Source organism: Vulpes vulpes, chromosome 13, assembly GCF_048418805.1.
Source record: "Vulpes vulpes isolate BD-2025 chromosome 13, VulVul3, whole genome shotgun sequence".
NCBI lineage: Eukaryota > Metazoa > Chordata > Mammalia > Carnivora > Canidae > Vulpes > Vulpes vulpes.
This window is the reverse complement of record NC_132792.1, coordinates 31834249-31856444: the sequence shown is the minus strand read 5'-3', so window position 1 is coordinate 31856444 and position 22196 is coordinate 31834249. Positions and strand designations below refer to the sequence as shown.

General features: G+C 32.1%; 1 protein-coding gene across 49 annotated transcripts in view; it reads left to right on the top strand.

Moving 5' to 3' along the window:
- The window catches only part of RIMS2 (regulating synaptic membrane exocytosis 2), a 589976-nt gene that overhangs the window by 399967 nt on the left and 167813 nt on the right, over positions 1-22196 (top strand). For 13 of the 49 annotated variants that reach the window (XM_072734079.1, XM_072734076.1, XM_072734072.1 and 10 more), the window contains one exon: positions 8621-8653. The exons of the other annotated variants lie outside the window; for them this stretch is intronic. In XM_072734079.1, the coding sequence (XP_072590180.1) occupies positions 8621-8653 (33 nt within the window). The remainder of the gene's footprint in view (positions 1-8620; positions 8654-22196) is intronic. 49 annotated transcript variants of the gene reach the window in all.

The following is a 22196-nucleotide window of genomic DNA, read 5'->3' as shown; positions in this document are numbered from 1 at the left end:
ACTTATACTTTAAAATATGTCAGCATGAATGAACTTATTAGTGAGTATTCATTGCCCTCCTGTTGTATGCGAGGAATTGTGGTCAGTACTGAGTTATTTGGGTAAACAACACAGATGCAGCAATTGCCTTCATAGAGCTTATATTCTGGCAAAAATGCATAAATTAAAATTAATTATATTAATGATTAAGTTACCACAATTGTGATAGTGCTGTTAAGGAGAAGAATAAGTTGTTTGAGAAAAAGTTATTATTACGTAAGCCTGGAGAGCAAGGAAAAATGCCACAGCATAAATGGCTTATTCTGTGAGTTCTATTTTAATAAAACACATACTGAAAATTTAATAAAATAAGCTGGAATTTACTTTGGAAATTGAAATATATTTATAGGTTGTAAAAAATATCTTGCTTTTTAAAAAATCTTCTAGGGATCCCTGGGTGGCGCAGCGGTTTGGCGCTTGTCTTTGGCCCAGGGCGCGATCCTGGAGACCCGGGATCGAATCCCACATCAGGCTCCCGGTGCATGGAGCCTGCTTCTCCCTCTGCCTATGTCTCTGCCTCTCTCTCTCTCTCTCTGTGACTATCATAAATAAATAAAAAAATAAAAATAAAAATAAAAAATCTTCTATAAAGCATCACAATTTATATGAAAAATAATTATTATCTTCATATATTTAATGGGATTTAAAGGTAAACAGTATAAAATTAATGATTTATGTTATGATTTATATAAAAAATTATTACTGTAAAAATCTTTCCTTGCAATACTGTGTGATATGGGTTATCCTTGGTCATAAACTATTATTTGTTTGTCTTGTTTGCCGTTATATCTGATTACATAAATAGATTTGTGGCCACATATATCTATGTAAATAAATTACATGGAATGTTAAAGTCATGGAACAAAGTAATGTTTGGCTAAAAAAATTTTAAATCTCACAAACAAAAATTTTTTTAAATCTCCTAAATATTATTTATTTGTATATTTTCGTATATAGCATATATATTTGTTATCCGAGTCCTTTAATTGAATATAAACTTCATGTGTAAAAGAGGAAAATTATTGTAGAGTGCCTTAATGTCATGGTTTAAAATGGTTATAGATTTTTCTATTTTGGCAATTACGCATTTTCCTATATACTAGGAAATTCAAACTGGCCCTGGAAATTCACACACTAAAATGTCATGAGTAAGTATGCAGTCTGCTAAGGCAGTAAATACTGTTAAATGTTAGTGTTCCTAACTATTTTTGTTTGTTTCTTAAAGAAAAATGGGCTATGTAGGGAATATTTTTAATTATTGAAACTTTGAAGTGATAAAATGGGAGGAAAGTAGTTGGTTATCAGGTGAGTGGGGCTAATTACATTTCAGTAACATGTTTTGAGCATGGGCTTAATGGAAGACATGTTTGGAGTCATTCTTTATTTTATATTTAAGTATATTTATGATACTAATAGTCTATTGTAATCACTGTTTAATACATAATTTTCATTCACTAAAATCTAAGATAATATTTTCCATTAATTGTCAAAGATTTTTCATCAGAAGATTATTATAGTAAACTTGTGGTGTTAGAAAAGGTTTGTAAGAACTTGAACCCAAATTTGAGACGCAAGGTCAGTTAAGTATCAATAGCATATTTTGTTGTCTCTTTTGTTGCTGTTTTATGAAAATCTGTGCAAGAATAAGAGCAGAGAATTTTACCATTTTTAGGATGTGTACTAACAACTTGAAAAATCGTTTGAAAATTTTATTTTAAATATAAGACTGTAGAACCAGAGGACTAAATGGCATTATGTAAGCTAGAAAATATGTTAATAAATCTTTGGATGAACAGACTAGTATCTGCTTTAAAAAAAAATCTTGTTATTTCAAAACTAGACTGCCCTGAGGGGATGATCAGCAAGAAGGGTGACTTATTTTCAGTATCTCTTACTTAATTGATGGCATGGATGAAGATCCCTAGGAAATATAATGGTATCTATCACATTAGTATCTTAGGTATGAACAAAATAGAATTATTGTACAAATGATTTAAACTGCAGATTTATGGATAATGTTTAGCATAAATCATTAACATCTTCCTCATGTAGATATGACTTAGATTTTGTTTAGGCTGTAAAGTTAGTAAAACATTCTTAACACAAATCAAGGTTATTTGAGTATGGAACATCTGTTGTTTATTTTTTCAATTAACAATCTGACGTTAGACCAGAATACTGTGGTCTATAATAATGCAGTGTTATTAAACACTGGAAAACTTTGATCTGTTGGAATTTATATTTTCACTTTGTGAGTCTATCTGTTCTTATAGTAATTGAAATGTATCTGAGAAAAGAGAGCATATTTTACATAAAATATGTTATCTCATATTTTACTTAAACTCATCCCACAAAAAACTCTGGTGGGAAGGCTAATTTTAGTTGGGCTGAATGAATGTTTTAGAACTGATACAGTTTCCCAAATAAAGATTTGTACTTAAATAGTTCAGAATGTACTTTAAGATATAATTTTAAATGATTTGTGATATATTTGATAATTAATTGATACTACTCATAAAAGGATTAGCTACCTTGATTTGTTATTTTCTAAGTGTAAGATATGCTATATCTAGGAAAATTTTGAAATAACTTAGAAACTCTTATTGTAATTATGCTGACACCATGGTGCTACTTACTTTGCTATTTCTTACCTGGAAAATAAGTGTATGCTTTTCTGGAAAAGTGAAGGCAGTGAAACACTTTGCTGGGTTCCTGTATGTTTATACTGTATTTTGGAAATAGAAACTCTTCAAATTAACAAGCTGTTTATTACTACATACTGCAACACTTGATGCATAAGCCCTTGTTTTAGCATTATGATTTAGTTAACATATTAACCTTTAATTTTTTCCAACATGGACATTTCCATATTGTATTCTTTGTGGATCTATAACTGTGGTGAAGGTAGGGATTTTCTTTCTTCTACTTTTGGATTTATGCTTTATGAAATTTATCTTAAAAAGTAAATATTCAAAAATGTATTTTATTAGTGAATTTAATACTTAACAGTTTTTGAGTATTTTTGATGGTATGGGCTTTTGCTTTCTTTTATTTTTGAGTATTTTGACATTTCTTAAGTGTAGAAACAATGTATTTCCATCTAAATCAATAATTTAATTTAGTCTTCTAGTTAGATGCTAATCTAATCCATCTAATCTGGAAAAGAGAATCAAGGTTGTGTTTTTGGACAGTATTAGAGGCTGGTAAATTCCGGATCATTGTAGAATGAATGAATTTTATTTTTGATAGAAAAAAAGTGACATAAAACAAAGTAATTGGTGGAATTTCAGAATTAAATACTATTGATACCTTCAGATGTAAATAATAGCATTCTTTGTTAATGACTATGTTTTCCTATCAATAAACTGAAATTTCATGATTTATGAATTTAGTTGCTTATTTAAAGTTTGTCCAGTTTCCTCTGAACATACAGACAAGCTTACAAGTCCAACCTGTAATTCAGTGACTATCTTTTTTGTGATAAATAGTGTATGTACTTTGAAAATCAATTAATTTAAACTCCCTCAATACTTACTCTGACTATATGTTTCCTCTCTGTTTAAAATTTTATTATGTATCAGACGTCAAGAACAGAATCAGAAAAAAATAGTACAGCTAGGATTAGGAAAAAAGACATTTAAAAAGATAAACATTTTTATTAGTGAGCTTTTAAAAATAGCAAAATATTTTAAAAGAATTGTACTTTGCATATTTTAAAAGGTAGAAATTATTGTGAATGTTCAATAATTTTATGGTTGTTGACAAAATTATGGAAAATAATAATTAGTTTTAAAAATAAACTCATCACTTGGTTGAGGAATTCTTCAGCAAGATTTTGTCATAGTGGAGAAGTTTTAGTTTGAAACCTGTAAATTTGGTAAACATTTTGTTTTTATATTCTAGATCCATCCTGATCTTTGTATCATTGAAGCTCTCCAAAGTAGTCGCTTATTTAGGTTTCATTTTTAAAGATAACTCTCCTGACCCCAAAAGGGACATTCTAAGACTCTATGACATTTAAAAAGCCCTTATAAAATAATTCATTTTTAATTATATGTACGTTCTACTATGCTTTTCAAGTATTAAGGCTTCTGTTTCATTGTAAGGAATCTTTTTAACAGAATGCTTGCTCCTGAATGACATGTTTACTCAAGTGCAATTACATCTGATAATAGGGCCAATATTATGTCTGTTGTAAATGGTGATAAATGAGAAAGAACATTAGTTTCAAATAGGTATCATAACACTTGGTAAAAACTGTATTTAAGGATAAACAGGCCTTACATGTACATCACTTTTAAAAATAAGTTGATCACAGATTATTTTCTCGTTCAACTTGAGATGTATTAAGTCGAAATATAATAATACTTAATACATTATATTAGCAAGGGAAAAATTTTGGTTTGCATAAAATTTGGCATATATACATTCTTACAAACTTACTTTTTTACCACATAACTTAATGAAAATAGTTATTTTATATATCTATTTATTTTCAGTAGATTTCTTTTTAAGGACCAAAATACAGGGCAGCCTGGATGGCTCAGTGACTTAACACCGCCTTCAGCCCAGGGTATGATCCTGGAGACCCAGGATCGAGTCCCACATCAGGCTCCCTGCATGGAGCCTGTTTCTCCCTCTGCCTGTGTCTGTGCCTCTCTCTCTGTGTCTCTCATCTCTCTCTGTGTCTTTCATGAATGAATAAATAAAATCTTTAAAAAAAAAGGACCAAAATATAGCAGCTTTAGTAGGTAGATATCTAGATAGATAGATAGATGATAGATAGATATTTTATTACTTTGCTGATCAATACCCCATTCTTTTTATAGTTTGCACCTTGATGCACCTAAATTTAAAAATACTTGGCAAAAATAATTTACCATAAGTGATGAAATGATATTATGGGACTTATGAAGTGTTAGTTCTACCTTATAAATGTCTTTTTTTGATGTAATATATGAAAATATTTTAATTCTCCTTTGTTGACTTATATGATGGAACGAATAAAAAATACTGCATATTCCCTCTGCAAAGTCTTTATTTTTTTTTTTAAATTTTTTTTTTTTAATTTTTTATTTATTTATGATAGTCACAGAGAGAGAGAGAGAGAGGCAGAGACACAGGCGGAGGGAGAAGCAGGCTCCATGCACCGGGAGCCTGATGTGGGATTCGATCCCGGGTCTCCAGGATCGCGCCCTGGGCCAAAGGCAGGCGCCAAACCGCTGCGCCACCCAGGGATCCCTGCAAAGTCTTTATATTTTAAGTTTAGAGGATATATATACTTTACTATCCTTAACTTCTTACTGTCTAATTGGGTAATGGTTAAGGAAGCATTAGGAGTTCTTATTAGAATTGCCATTAAAACAGCACAGAAATGTAGAATGTTCATGACATGGTAGTAATCAAAGGAAAAGAAGGGAGATAGGAATTGTGGAAGCAGTTGCTCTTAGCTTCTTCAAGGCTTACTGAAGTCTGCAATTCACTTCAATAGTATATGTGAAATAAGTACTTACAGTTTATTGCCATTTAAATAAGACCTGGCTGCTTAAATGATGCTGACTATAATTGTTTCTTTTAAAATGAGGCTATTTTAATACAAATAATAAATGATAACAAATTTTAACAAGGAAATCAAGAAACCCAAATTTTTTCTTAATATGTATGTGATATGAACTATAAATGTTTGAGATTTTTATGATTTAAATGAATGTTCAATCTGCTAATTAAAATTAAGTGATTTTTACATGAGAATGGTTCTGACTTATTTACTACTGGTTCATATTCATATAAATGTTGGAATAATGATTTAATGGGCACTCTCAGTTAGTAGTGAGGTCATTGTCAAATCTTTCATTTTCATCCTTTCATATAATATAATATAATATAAATTTTGTTATTAATAAATTAAATTATTGGTGTTGTTAACCATATTCCACATAAGAGTAAAAGCATTAGTGAATTATTTGCATAGTTGTAGCAGTTACCTTTTTTAAAAAGTATTCTAGGGCAGCCCCAGTGGTGCAGCGGTTTAGTGCCACCTGCAGCCCGGGATGTGATCCTGAAGAACCAGGATCGAGTCCCATGTTGGGCTCTCTGCATGGAGCCTGCTTCTCCCTCTGCCTGTGTCTCTGCCTCTCTCTGTGTGTGTCTCTATGAATAAATAAATAAAATCTTAAAAAAAAAAAGTAAATAAAAAGTATTCTAATCAAATACTGTATGATAAAATGTCCAGATTAGGTGCCCACCATGAAATATTTTTTGTTTTTGTTTTTTCTTTGTTTGACTTTATTTCACATGTTTTTATTGGGTCATATAGCATCTAGTAGAAAGAAAATTGACCTGGTAATCAGGAGACCTCTATTCTATTTCTGGTTCTGCCACTGAACTTGTTATGTGACCTTGGGTAAGTCACTTGAACTATGCGTGCCTCAGTTATTCTCTGTAATTAATGAGTGAATGAGGGAAGACGAATTTTGAATGTTTTTGAATCCATATAACATGAAGAACATTGCTTCAATGCCATGATAAAATAATTCAAGATATAGGGGTACCTGGGTGCCTCAGTGGTTGAGCGTCTGACTTTGGCTCAGGTAGTGATCCTGGGGTCCTGGGGTCAAGTCTTGCATCAGGCTCCCTGCAGAGAATCCTGCTTCTCCCTCTGCCTATGTCTGTGCCTCTCTTGCTGTGTCTCTCATGAATAAATAAATAAATAAATATTTAAAAAATAATTCAAGTTACAGAAAAATGCTAAGTAGAGAAAGAAGCTTCATTTACTCATGTTGTGTTTACATTTTCTGCAAAAAAAATAATTTTTTTTCTCAGAGAAGAAACATATCTAAGCAGTCACTTTATCCAGTTCATATCAATTTCATTTTAACATGCAAGGAAATTATTTTGATAATATGGTAAATATGTATATAGCGAAGTTTTGCATGAGAATAATACAAGATATAAAACAATTCAGAATTAACCTGTGTTAAAAAAAAAAAAAAGAACTAACCTGTGTTATTAATGTATCTCTGATTTTTCTATCTTCTTTGAGAAGTGGGGAGACTGGAGATGGAAAACAAAATATGGCATATATCATATTAATATTTGGAGCACATTTCAGGAGGATACTACTTTTCCTAGTGGTCAATCCTATAAACATGGTCTGATTTGTAATATAATTATGATGAAATTTAGTGTCCAGTTTGGAAGAGATCAAAGATGTACTCAACAATCAAATGACATTGTTAAGCTGCAAAATGTATCATGCATTTTCAGTTCTCTATAATTCATACTAGGATTTCTCTTTTTCCTAAGAAAACAAGTTTTGGTCATTTTAGCAATCTTTTCCTATTGGAAAGTTTTCATTTTCTCACCATTCAAGAAAAGAGATAAATTTGTTATGGGAAAGAATTCTCTTAAGAGTTATAATTTCAATATATCAATATTCCAAGTATACTTTCGTATATGTTTTTCTATATATCACTCAAAAACTATGACATAACCATTGCAGAAGTGAATTTGGTGTTTTGATTTAAGAATTTTATGGTACCTGACTCAAAACTAAGTATGTAATTAAATAGGGGGTTTTGGGTTTTTATTATAGTGTTCATCTGGGTCAGTCATATTAATACTCACTAATATCTTTGGAAGAAATTTTTTTCCTAGAATGCGGAGTTTAGCAGTTATTTCTTGCTTTCAATTGCTGTATCAAATGTCTTCGAAACTCCACTAGCAGTGGGAAAAGATGTTTCCAAAATGTGTGCCATATATATTATAGTAGATGTTGGATTTTGATTGGCAAGTTTAAATAGAGATGTCAATGATGTGTCACGTGGTATCTAAGAATTTTCTGAGTAAATAGGTGTTATAAGGGAATACGATTGAATAAAATTTGCCTAACTATAAGGTTAAGTTGAATTTTCAATATTTAAGTAAAGCTGTATCTTTCAGCTACTCTTTTTATAATGAGTCTTTTAGTTGTTACTCTCCATAGTATTTTATGGTAATATTTTACTGTAGCGAAATAATTCAGTGAAATATTGGCATCATGGCCCATGTGTGCACTCCTCAATTTGGGAAACTTGAAAGTTATAGAAATTGGTTGGCACCATTTTTAATGTTCTTCTAAAAATTTATTCAATCAAATTCTTTTTTAAGTGATAATTAAAAATTCTAAAAGCATTTTTGCAGATTTTATATGGACTCAGGAATGTCTTGTACAATATGGTCATGCAAGTAACAACAAAGTTTTCACTAATGGTATCTTTCTTCAGCGTCATTGTTCAGGATTGGCTGTCTATAAATAATTGTAAACTTTTGAATCTTCTTTATTTCTATACTAACTTTATTTTTCTGATTCTGCTAATCTATAATAGTTTAACCAATTTTCCATCAGTTCTTCCATATTCTTTTTTTAGAATTTTTTTAATATGGTACGTTTTTTATTATATCTTTCCTACAACTGTGTACAGGATTCTTTCTCACAATGATTTGGGGCCCTTTCCTTCAGTGTCACTTTTTACCTTTTGAGTACATCCACTCACACCCATCTCCTTTGTCTATGTCTGTCCATTACACGATGTGATCACAGAAGAAGTGGACTCCACAAGGAGAAGACATGCAGGTCTGTCTCTTCTACTGCTTTTCTTTGTTATTTTTTCATTTATCTAACTTGTTTTAGAAATTTTTACTATTTTTATTCATTTCACAATTTTTCATTTTCCTCTAATATAACAAAATGTTAAATCTTGCAGGCATTTTTATTTTAGGTAGTGGTATATTAACTTTTAACAGCAACTGCTCTAATTAGATTGATAAAAATAAAATGATTAATTTGTATGTAATGTGTGTGTAATACACACACATATGTATATGTATTTTTCCATAATGGGTAACTAACTCCAGATCCAAAATATATGTATATGTATATAAATACTATATATATATATATATATAAATACTATATATATATACATATATAGTATTTAGTCAGTGAGATTAAATTAACAAATTGATCATATTTCATTCTTCAACTTATTTAGACTTAAACCTTGTTTTCAACTTTATTTTACATAATTCTAAAAGTATTTTATTTTTATGATGAGTTCTGCAATGTGCTACACATGTGGAGAACACTAAATATCTAATACATGTCCTAAACAAGCTATGAATATCACTGAAGAGGTAAAATATGTGGGTAGCATGATGTTATGTGCCAGTATGAATCCGTCTAGCAATATGGTCTACAAAGCTATAAAGTCAAATAAAATCCATTTCAGCTAAATGCCAGAAGAGGCTTCATGGAAAAAGTAGCACTTAAAATGAATCTTGAACATTCATTCAATATTAATTTATTAAGCACATGTGATATGGTACTATTCTAGGTGCTGGAAATAATAGGAACACAAAATAGCTCCCTAACCTTGTAGGCCTTTTCTAGAATGAGTCTGACAGGTAAATGCAATAATATTACAGGTGCTATGAGAAATCTGTATAGAGAATACAGTGGAATCATAAAGGATGGTATGATCATTTCCACCTTGAAAGGATGGATATTATTCAAGGAAGACTTCATAGAAGAGAAAATATGAATTGAGCATTAAACCCTAGAAAGATGTTGCCCTGGTGTGTAGAGAACATTTCAGGGCAGAGGAAACAATATGGGAAAAATGATTTCAAATAAGTCTAGGCAAAAGTAGGCAGGGGAGGGTTTCTGAAGATAATGTAGGATACTGAAGCATGTAAACCAGGAGAGGAACAAGATCATATTTTTTTTTACTAGCTATGTTAAAAAAAAAAAAGACTAGAGCAGTACAAGCAGAAAGATCATTTATGAGGCTATTACACAAGATCAGTAAAGGGATAATGGGCTGGCATAAGGTATCAGTAGCGTAGGAAATTGATACATAAGAAGTTATATAAAGATGTAGAATCTGTGGGACTTAGTCACTGATACTGTTGATGCAAGAAAAGGAGGAATAATAAAAAAAAAAGAAAAGGAGGAATAAGATAATAATTTCAGGTCAGAGAACTGTTTGGATAGATGGTAGGACATTTTGCCAGGATAAGGAGTATAGGTTGAACAAGTTTTAGAGGGAAAATAGAAGAATTCAGTTTGAGGATGGGTTAGGTTTGACATTCCTTTGGGAATTTTCAGGTATGACTATCTAATAGAAGTGATTGAATGTATGGGTCCAGAACTCAGCGGTGAAGTCTGGGCTAGCAACATAGAATAAAGTATTAGCATTTAACTGATTCCATTGGAATGAATGGAATTGTCAGAAGCATATGAAGACTAAGAGAGAGCCAAAAATCACACTTATTTACATTTAAGGAGTGGATGAAAGAACAGGAGTCAGAAAACCATGATGGAAAGAAACATTAAAAGACAGTAGAACAAAAGAGAACAAAACTCGAAAAGAAAGTGTTTCAAGAAGGGTATACTCATCAGAAAAGTTGAGGAGAAGGATAAATATTGTTAAATGATAAAAATAACCAATAACAATCTTTGCCTAATTGATTTTAGTCAAGTTGTAGAGAGTGGAAGCCAGATGGAAAAGAAGGAAAGAGACCAAAAAGAAGAAGAAGAGAAGAATGTAGACTAGATGAATGAATAAATGGCTTGGGGAAATTATTAAGAGAAGAGTAGCTACCATTAGGTATACAAGAGAGCTCACCAAAGATACAGAGAATGATGATAGTTTAAGTGAAGAACTTAAATTTGTGATGATTGGTTCTCTAAAATTGTGTGATTGACTCATTAGCACACTTCAGATAGTTTGTGGGCAGTTATAGTAAAAAGAAAAAGAGGATAAGGATGTTGAGGGTGGCTGGCAAGTAACGTGTTTAAAGTGATGTCCCTGATGGATTAGGGAAGACACTAGACATGTGAAATCATGTGGACTTGTCAAATCATGTTCAGATACAGTTTTCCATGAACTGGAAGAGAAAGGGTTCAATGAAAGAAATGGAATTTGTGGAAATGTTCAAGGCCGATGGAGGCAAATGGAGCAAGTTATTTTCAGAGATTGATGTAATAATGCTTAGAATTTTTAGATCTTGACAATTCCAAGTAATATAAATATACAGATTTGGTCCTGGGAGTGAATTTCTGAATTGGAACATGGATTACACTGGAAATTGGAAATTTGGAAGAGAAAGGAAAGTAGCAACCTTTGATGTTAGAGTTTTTATATATATATTGAAGTCACTGATGCCCTAAGTTTGAGAGTTGAATTTAGGGTCCCACAAACTCTCCAAAGCCTAGACTTATATGAAGAATAATGCATTCCATTCCAAAGGAAATACGAGTAAGGAGAGAATGATAGAGAAGATAGTAAGAAGAGCTTTAGAGAAGAAGATCGTTTTAGAAAACAGTAACTTTGAAACAAGCAATTCAGAATGGATTTCCAACTGCTTCATAAAAGTTGGAGGAAGTTAAAGCTTTCAAAGACTGCAGACTGTGACCAATAGAATAATATCTTTATTAAACGATCATCATAAGGACGCCTGGGTGGCTCAGCGGTTGAGGTTCTGCCTTTGGCTCATGGTGTGGTCCTGGAGTCCTGGGATCGAGTCCCATATTGGGCTTCCTGCATGGAGTCTGCTTCTCAGTCTGCCTATGTCTCTGCCTCTCTCTCTCTCTCTCTCTCTCTCTCTGTCTGTCTCTTTCGTTCATAAATAAACAAACAAATAAATAAATAAATAAATAAAATCTTAAAGAAAACACTATCATCACATATCTAACCAACGTAAATTGGTTATTTTTCTGGTATTAAACATCACCTGTTAATACTCCGAGCCAAAATGTGATGGGAAAATTTCATAAGGCTAATCATTTTCCCGACATATTAAATTGAAGTGTGTATTTTATTTACACCACAGTCAAAAGACCTTCATTTCTGTTAATATGTCCAAGTATGGTCAGTGCAACACAATGCTACACAGTGAATGAGGGGATGGTGTTTGATCACATTTTTGAAGTAGCAAAAAACCCCACTAAGTTTAGCCCTTGTAAGTAATAACCAAGTTTCTTTTAAATGAGAAGTGGTTTTATTAGGGTTTATACTTTTCTTCTTACTTTCAAGAAATTTCATATGACAATTGTATTTTTTTTAGATAATTGTAATATAGATCTTAGACCATTTGAAAGAAAGCTAATGATACAAAAGAGATTTTAAAAATAATGTTTGGTAAGTTCCGTAAAACAACATCTGCTCATGTTTTTCAATTGAAGTTTTAACTACACAAATTTTCAGAATTACTTCCAGACCTGGTCTATAGCATCTAGCGATCTTAATGCTTGTGTAATACATGTTTTAATCCTAAGGAGAGCTCAAAAACAAAAGATGTTTGTCAGCCATATTTCTTATTATTTCCTTAGGTAAATTATTATTTTATAATACCAATTGTTATGTTATTATGCTAACTCCACATTACATTATTATAATTGGTTCTGTGTTACATCAAGAATTTTTGAAAATATGTTTAAAAATTTCTATTTCAGACTAGTCCATTGGTCGCCAGGTACTAATATTAATTTGAAAAGCTTAATTAACAATTCAAGTTGGATAGATTTTAAACACTTCTTAATAAAAATACAACTGGTAATAACTAACATCTTTTGCATTGTAACTATTTTCTAATTTTTTTAAATTTATTTTTAATTCTTTTAATAAATTTCCAACTTTTTTGAGATATAATTAGTATATAATACTGTGTTAGTTTGAATACATCTAGTTTGGCATCTTGGGGTCATGAGTTCAAGCCCCACATTGGGCATAGAGAGACTTAAAAAAACAAACATTGTATTAATAGCAGTACTAGTACAACACCGTGATTTGAATATGTATAAATTATGATATGATTTCCACAATAAGTTCCATTAACATTTTATAATTCTTAAAATAATTACTTCACTTCCTGTTAGGACTAGCTAAGAGAAATTTTTCAAAATTAATACAATTATAGTATTTTTAGCATGAAAACAGTTTCTTTTTTGTTTTATTTTTGTGATTATTCTGAATGTTGCCAATTGAGATATGTTCTTCCAAATCTGCATTTCAGTTTTTCTCAGGTTTGCTTGGCATATATGCCATGTTTTGAATGCTATGTGCTTTGACTTGGCATCTTGTTCTACTTGTGTTATATCCTAAAAGGTAAAAAAGAAGTAACATTCATTGCAGGGGAAATTTAATATATCTGTGAATATGTACACATATAAACACACATATCAGTTGTTAGTGAAATTTCCCAAAATCTTTCAGTTATTGATTTACTATCAGTCTTATCATTATACACAGGGTCTACCCATTTTTAGGTATCTTCTGCGCATTGATTCTATCTTACCTATATTTAATGGCCTTAATATTATCGATGAAAGTGTAAGATACAGATACTCAAGATTTGCTCAGTCATGAGAACTGTAACTCTGTGGTATACTGAAATTCTACTAGAAAATGTAAATCAGTCATTTCCTAAGGAAGCATGGGATGTCCACTCCGTGTTTAGTACTGTGCTAGCTACCTTAGATGTTACTAGAGACACAGCAGCTCGGAATATTTTATGCATGTTTAACATTTTATTAAGTAATGTGATATCTTAACCAAAGAAGTATCAAATGAAATATGAGTATGTGCATATATATAAAAATACATCACATCTATGTGAAAGTTCCTATTAATAAAGTATAATACTTAAGACTAATTCTCTAAGCCCTATAAAGTACACAAATATAAAAGGAGAGTTTAGAAAGTTCTTTGAACTTGAAATAATAGGAATAGCCAAATTTAGAATAAGAATGGTCTTGAGCATTTCTTCCTTGTGTGGGTGCTGTGAGGGAAATTGGAAAGATATTTAGAATAGATTATTAGAAAATCAATATTAATAAAAGATTAATGAAATAGATTATTAGAATAAGAGTCAAGAGACCTAGGTTAGCTTTAGTTTTGCCACTGACCTGCCTGATCCTAGACACATAATTTCACATCTTTGGGGTAAATGTATTTCACTTTTAAATTAGGAATTGGAATGCATTATTTTTAAATTCTTTATGGATAGAAAATTCCATCTGCCTTGGAAGATAATCCTAAATTTAAGGTGTTACTGCTGAATTCTCAAAGTATTATTCATGCACTCTGAATAATATAACATTCTATTTTACTTGGCCTTTTGTCCACTTGCAAATTTCAGTTATTGAGAAAAATATTTATTCCTATAAGAAATGTTAGCCTGATGGGGTAACTGGGTGATGGGCACTGAGGAGAGCACTTGATGGGATGAGCACTGGGTGTTATACTGTATGTTGGCAAATCAAACTTCAATTAAAAAAAAAGAAAAAAATGTTAGGCTGAGAAACAATATTAGGGCTCAGATTCTGGAACTAGACTGCCTGGTCAGCCCCACCACATATTTGCTGTGTGATCCTGGGAAAGTTACTCTTTGTAGATTTCTCAGATTCCTCCTCTCAAAGACAGGGTTATTAATAGTATATCAAAGGGTTATTGTACAGATTAAATTCATTAATGTATAATCTGTAAATCACCTAAAAGCAGTGTCTGGCACTTAGTAAGCACTATGTAAATGAAGCTATTATTTTTTATTTTACAAAATACATTAAAAACCAGAATTTTTATTTTAAGTCGGTGTATTGAAGCCCAGGCATTTTGATGTGTGGTCATTCATTCTATGATACAGAATTAGTTATTTTTATTATACGCATCACAAATATCTTCCACTAGTTTGTGACTTTAGGACGTAGCTGGCATACAAACCTGTGCATTAGAACTGCTGCTGCACTCATACTGTAGAGCTTTGTCCTTTCTGGGACAACAGAATTGGGTAGAAAGCAAGAACACACACACAAAAACAAAAACAAAAACAAAAGCAAAAAAAAAGAAAGCAAGAACATTGAAATCAGATTGGTCTGAATTCTAATCCAGTTTCTGTCACCCACCAGGGATGTGATTTTGGGCTGCAGTTAGAGTAGAGAGTTTATTATGTTTTAATGAAAGCATGAAACAGCTTTTCTCTGAAAAGGGAAGGCCTTTCTAAGAATAAAATAAATTTCTAATTAATGAAATTTAAAAAGAGAGACTTGACTACAGAGTCACAGGTATAAACTTCAGAATCTCAGTATCAGCATGAACAAATTAAAAGGCAAACAACAAACTCGGAAACATATTTGCAGCAACCAGAGTATTAAGAGCCTTCACACTGAACCATTTTGACAAATAAATGATGTAGTTTGTAAAACTCTAATAGAAAAATGGGCAAAAGACATGTACAGACATTTCACTAAACAAGAAATTTAGTGGACAGTAGATATGTAAAAAACATTTCATTCCAATCTAACCAAATAGATGACTTTTTAAAAAATGAGACACTGTGTTTCATCTGTTTAAAAAACAACACTTTGATGCTGGTGAGAGTGGTACAAGAGTGGCAGCATTGTTTTGTATAACCTTACTAAAAAGTAATTTTTCAATAGGGATCAAGAGCCTCAAAAACATTCACAGACTTTTGACTTGGTGGAAATAGAGTTCAGATAAAAATGGATGTGCAAAAGTTTCACTAAAGCATTATTTGTAGCAACGAAAAGGATGTTATTGTGAAGGTTGAATAATGGGGGAATGGCTCAATAAATTATGATACATATGCAACCATTTAATTGAATAATTTTATTGACATAGAAATTAGAAACATTTCTGTATTGTATTTTGAAAAAAAACTGAACGTGATAATGTCTTTAAGGAACCTATTACAGAGTTCTCTCCATACTAGAAAGTACAAATGATAGTTTCTATTAACTATTACTACTGAAAACAATTATACCAAAAATTTCATAGACAGATACGTAATGTAATACACAGAATGTAATGAATAATAAAGTTGAGTCTTTATTTAAAATGAGAATATAAATAGGAATAAAAATCCAAAGCAGAGACTATAAAAATCTCTATAAAACAGCCCGATAATATGTAAATTTGTGCTAGATTCAAATCATTTTCTAGGTACTGTAATGACACATTAAACTATCATATAACATAATTGGCTTATATATGGGAGAATTTATTCCTGAAATTCTTATTCTAGTAGTATAAAGGTATTTCACATCAGAAAAATTTATTTGTTTGACAAATATCTACTAAATATTTTCATTTGCTAAGCCTTATTCTAGGTGCTGGGAACATAATAAGTCTGTCATGGAAATTATATTCTTGGGAGAGCTAATAGTCACTAAACAAATTAAGTTTAGATTGCTATAAGTACTATTATTTAAAATCCTTATGTATTTAGTGTGACTGGGATGGGAAGGCATTATTTTAGATGGAGCAATCCAGGAAATCTTTCTGAAGAGGTGATAATTTAAACCAGGAAAGTAAGAAGAAACAAACTATGCAAAGGAGCCAGGAGACAATAAGTAATTAAGATCAATATATAACAGAGAAAGTCAAGACATTTAAAGTTCAGAAGAGGAGAGTAATTTTTGCTATAAATCTTTCTTTTCTAAGAAGACATTAAAGTGTCAGTGATGAATGAGTTTTAAATATTGAAGATTTACAGGGAAATAAAGGAATAAGTACAGCTCTGGATGGTAAAGTTTTGATTAAAATATTTTTTAAATCACTTGAGTTGAAAGGAAATGATTATATGTTAGTAATCAAGTTATTTAGTATTAACTTGTACACAATACTTACCAAGTATTGGGGCAGCCCTGGTGGCTCAGCGGTTTAGCGCCGCCTAGAGCCCAGGGCGTGATCTTGGAGACCCTGGATCGAATCCCACGTCAGACTCCCTGCATGGAGCCCGCTTCTCCCTCTGCCTCTCTCTCTCTCTCTCTCTCTCTCTCTCTCTCTCCTCTCTGTGTATTCTCATGAATAAATAAATAAAAATCTTTAAAAAAATACTTACCAAGTAATCATTACACATGGTTAAAGTAAGTTATGATTGTTTTCAGATCGCTTTCTTCCTCTTCACTCACTTAAAAGCTCTATACCTTTATATCTATAATGAAAAAAATGTAATATAAAAGGGTTGGCGTGAAGAATAAATAGGTTTCATATGGTAAGTTGGCATGAATAATGCTACCTTGAAGATAATTGCTAAGGGGATTTAAATTAGATTACAATTTAACTAAAGAGAAGGATGTTATTTGGCAGATGATAGTTTCTTTTTATTAGCCTATATGAAAGCTTCAGGGGATGGAGTATGGGACATGAGAGTAAGGATAAGGAAGGGAACTAATAGTGGGAAAGGCAAAGTTTAATGGAAAGCAAAATGATAATAAGTAAAAATGATTAGATTCATTAATTATGTAACATAACTGATGGGGAAATCATAGTTATAGATTATAAGGTCATGAAGAATGTGAAGGAGGTTGGTAAGCTATTTTAGAGTAAAGGAATGAGAATCAGAAGGAATCTCTAAAAAGAAGATTAAAGATTAAAAATAACCCCCCCCCCCAAAAAAAAAGGCCAAAGAGAAGATGATGTAGTTAGAAAGGAAAAAGAGGGAAATGTTAAAAGGAAGGAATGTTGGGGCAAAAAAAGAATTTAGTAAATTGAGTGGTGTGTGTGAGAGAGAGAGAGAGAGAGAGACAAGAGGAGAAAGAGTCCTTTCATGACAAGTATTTCAGATCTTAAGTTTTGGAAAACAGACCAGTCTCAGGCATCTACTACTTATATGACCTTGTACAAATTTTCTAATAATAAAATTGTGAAAATAGTCCTATTACATACAGTTTTACTGATTAAGGGACATAATCATAATACATGCAAAGCTTTTAGCACAATTCCCAGCATGTGCAAAGTATTACTATTGTTAAGATCTTAACTGTTCAGGAACATTGGTATTAAGTTCTAGAATACAAGCTTTTAACCATGTACTCTTAAAAGCTTTGTTAGAGTTTATTTTCTATGCTTTGATCAAGTGAAACTAAACATTATTGAAAAAAAAAATAAAACCTAAACAGAAACCTGATCAGGGTAACCTGGCAGGGAGAGTATTGACAACAGAGTGGCACCAGGGAACTTTTTACAGTGACAGAAACACTCTGTATCTTGATTGTGTCAAGGTTGTATGACTATATACATTTGTCAAATGTCATAGAACTTTGCACCTAAATAGTGTGGATTTTAACCTATGTAATATGCCTCCATAAATCTGACTTTAAAAATAACTGAAGGACACCTGGGTGGCTCAGCGGTTGAGCATCTGCCTTTGGCCCAGGGCATGATCCTGCTTCTCCCTCTGCCTGTGTCTCTGCCTCTCTCTGTGTCTTTCATGAATAAATGAATAAAATAAAACAATAAAAATAAAAAATAAAAACTGAAAATACACAAAGTTTAAATGAATTTTTTACTACATTACCCCAATAGTACTAAATATGCTAATAGAAAATTTTATTTGCTTTGACACATCCCAAGCAATTAAAAGCCAAGTCCCATTCCCAAGTAGGGTTCAGGGGGCATGGAAATAATGGATGGAGTTAGCCTATAGCTTTGTAACACAGAGAAAAGATCACTATAGTAGTTGAGCTAGCAAACAAAGGAAGTCCTAAAGCTCTGAATCTAAACCAATGGTCAAGACACCAAGAAAGAGCAAGAAAAGTGTTTAGGATTGACAGTTGCAAGAACAGGCAAGACATTAGCAAAGAGATTCTGGATATTCTTTGATAATAACTACAAGAAGAATAGATATGAGAAATAATGTTAAATTGTTTTAGACAAACTGAACTTTAGGTACTGATGGGTATCCATCTGGGGATGGCTAGGAGACCATTAGAATGTGAATCCTAAGCTTACAGGAGAGGTAGGAGCTGAAGGTAGGTGCCTTCAGCAGTCAACATTTTGGATAATTAAGTCACTGTGGTATAAATTATTTTAACCATAACTGAGTTTAGTTGTAAGTAAAATGCCAAATCCATGCTCTTAACCTCAGGAAATGGAGTCTTTACCTGTTACAAGGTAGAGGGTGTAGAAATGTTAAAGCCAAGAAGCTGGGACATGCATGGTAAACACCGTAAGAGAACAATGCTAGATGGCTAGAAAAAGGAGAAAAGGAAGAGAGGAATTCAGAAGGGGAGATTTAATGTCAAAAGAGACAACCTCATTCTAGTTTGCAGTTGTATTTAGGATCTTTGGTGTAACTAGTATCCCCATGTGGGTATTTGGAAGCCTTGTCTCTAGGTTGGGCTGGTCTCTCCTGCTAGGTGTCTTCATCAAGTCCTCATCTATCTTTCTCTGAGAGTGACCCTACCTTTGTTTTATTCCTCTTCTCAGTATTGCCAGAAGCATTTCAGGAGATGTCCTTTTCGGGAAACATTTAGGATGCATTCCTTTGAATTCTGAGGGAATATTAAACTGCAGGACACTAGTCACTATGTAAGGTTATTCTAATTCCCTTCACTGATAACAATTACCATGAGTATCTATGGAAAAGATTAAACAGCTTGATATCCATTAAAATGTTTATATTTAAATAGTTCCTTTTCTCATTGTAAATAATTATGCCCAATTTAGATTATCCTGATTTAATGAAAAGTATTTATTTTGCCAACATGGATAAAATTCTATGACAACATAGATTAACTTATATAACTAAAATTAAAATGTACTTTTTTCCCCTTTTATTCACACTACTGCTGCATAAGGTTCACTCACTTTATCCCAGTTGATAACTCAAATGTATAATCATTTTCTATGATGATCGCCAGGGATATATAGAGGAGATTACTATTACACATCTTTTCTCTATTTGTTCTTACATTGGAAGCTTATGTCACATTTGGAATTTACAATGTTAATTTTATTTTTGTAATTTTAAAAATTTCAATATTAAAAATTTTTTCTCTACTCAATTTAATTTTCCAAACACAATTTTACTGTTTTACTTCACTTGCCTTTTGTTTGCAGCATGTTATCTCTAAAGGAGATATAAGGATTTTACAACTTTTATGCATACCATCATTAAAAATATGAAGTAAAATATTATATCTAACAACTGACGTTTATTTTACTCTTGGAAATTTAGCTGTCTTTGTTTCAGTCCTTTCTCCATTTATTAAAAATCCTGTTATGATTCTGCTATTCTTGGAGGAGGAACAAAGCAAAGTTCATTATTTCACACTTTCATTATGGTTTGGGGGACAAGATCACAAGTGTTTGAATCCTTTTGGGAATCTCTACTTTGTAACAGAATTCTCCTTTGAATAATTTATCACACCTTATTTGACTCTTTATTGGCTTGATTTAGAAGGTAAAAGATATCTTTGTTACCTTCAAAAATATTTATGTTATCATTGTAATGCCATTGTTAATACAGTTTATTTTTTAAAATTTTTATTTAAATTCTAGTTAGTTAACATACAGTGTGATATTCATTTCAGGTGTATAATATACTAATTCAGCACTTTCCTAGCTGTTGCTCATCACAGCAAGTGCATTCCTTAATCCCCATCACCTATTTCACCCCCTCCCCCACTTCCCTTCTGGTAATCTTCCATTTGTTCTCTGTAGTTAAGAGTCTGTTTCTTGGTCTCCTTTCTTCTCTTTCTTTTTTCCCCCCTTGTTCATTTATTTTGTTTCTTAAATTCCACATATGAGTGAAATCATGTGGTATTTGTCTTTCTCTGACTTATTTCACTTAGCATAATACTCTGTAGCTCCATCCATGTTTTTGCAAATAGCAAGATTTTATTCTTTTTTATGACTGAGTAATATTCTATTATATATATGGTAATATTCTATTATGTATTATTATATGTGGTAATATTCTATATATATAGTAATATTCTATTTTATATATATATAGATCTTGTTTATCCATTCATCAGATGGATGCTTAGGCTGTTTCCATAATTTCACTATTGTAGTGCTGCTATAAACTGTGGGGTTCATGTATCCCTTTGAATTAGTATTTTTGTATTCTTTGGGTAAATATCTAGTAATACAATTGCTGGATCATAGGGTATTCTATTTTTAACTTTTGAGGAATCTCAAAAGTTTTCCAAAGTGGCTGCACCAGTTTGCAATTCACTTTGCAATTCCACCAACAGTGCACAAGGGTTCTTTTTTCTCTACTACCTCGCCAGCACCTGTTGTTTCTTGCATTTTTTATTTTAGCCATTCTGACAGGTGTGAGGTGATACCTCATTGTAGTTTTGATTTGTATTTCCCTGATGATGAGTGATATTGAACATCTTTTCACATATCTGTTGCCCATCTGTATGTCTTCTTTGAAGAAATGTCTATTCATGTCTTCTGCCCATTTTTTTATTGGATTACTTGGTTTTGGGGTTTTGAGTTTAATAAGTTCTTTGTTTTTTCAATACTAACTCTTTATCAGATATGTCATTTGCAAATATCTTCTCCCATTCCGTAGGTTGCCTTTTAGTTTTGTTGATTGTTTCCTTCACTGTGCAGAAGCTTTTTAGAATAAGTAAGCTCTCATAGGAGTTTCAGAAATGCTGAAATTAAAACTAAAGAAGTAATCAGTATGAACAATAGCAAACATCACAAAAAATGATTTGGGGGAGAGTTATGTTGTTTGGGTTTCCATTTTTATTAGTTACATACCTTTAGGAATTATCATTATCATTTCTTTTCTATACAATCTTTGTGAGATGGTTAGAATTCTTTATGTAGGAAAAAACTGACAGACTAAACACAATTTCATAAACAAAAATAATTGAAAGTCCCAAATTTCACCATGTGTTTGGAATCATACCATGACTATTTTTAAAAAGAATTTAGAGGGGCGCTGGGTGGTTTAGTCGGTTGAGCGTCTGCCTTGGGCTGGGGTCATGATCCTGGCTGGGGTCCTGGGATCAAGTCCCACATCCCCTCAGCGGGAAGCCTGCGTCTCCCTCTCCCTCTCCCTCTGCCTGCCAGTCTGCCTACTTGTGCTTTCTCTCTCTCTCTTTCTCTGTCAAATAAATAAAATCTTTTTTAAAAAGAATTTAGGATATTAATAATAAGGCTAAGTACAAGTTAGAATGCAGCGATCTGGCAAGCCCGGGTGGCTCAGCGGTTTAGCACCGCATTCCGCCCAGGGGCGTGATCCTGGAGTCCCGAGATGGAGTCCCACGAGAGGCTCCCTGCATGGAGCCTCCTTGTGTCTCTGCCTCTCTCTCTCTCTCAAGAATAAATAAATAAATTCTTTTAAAA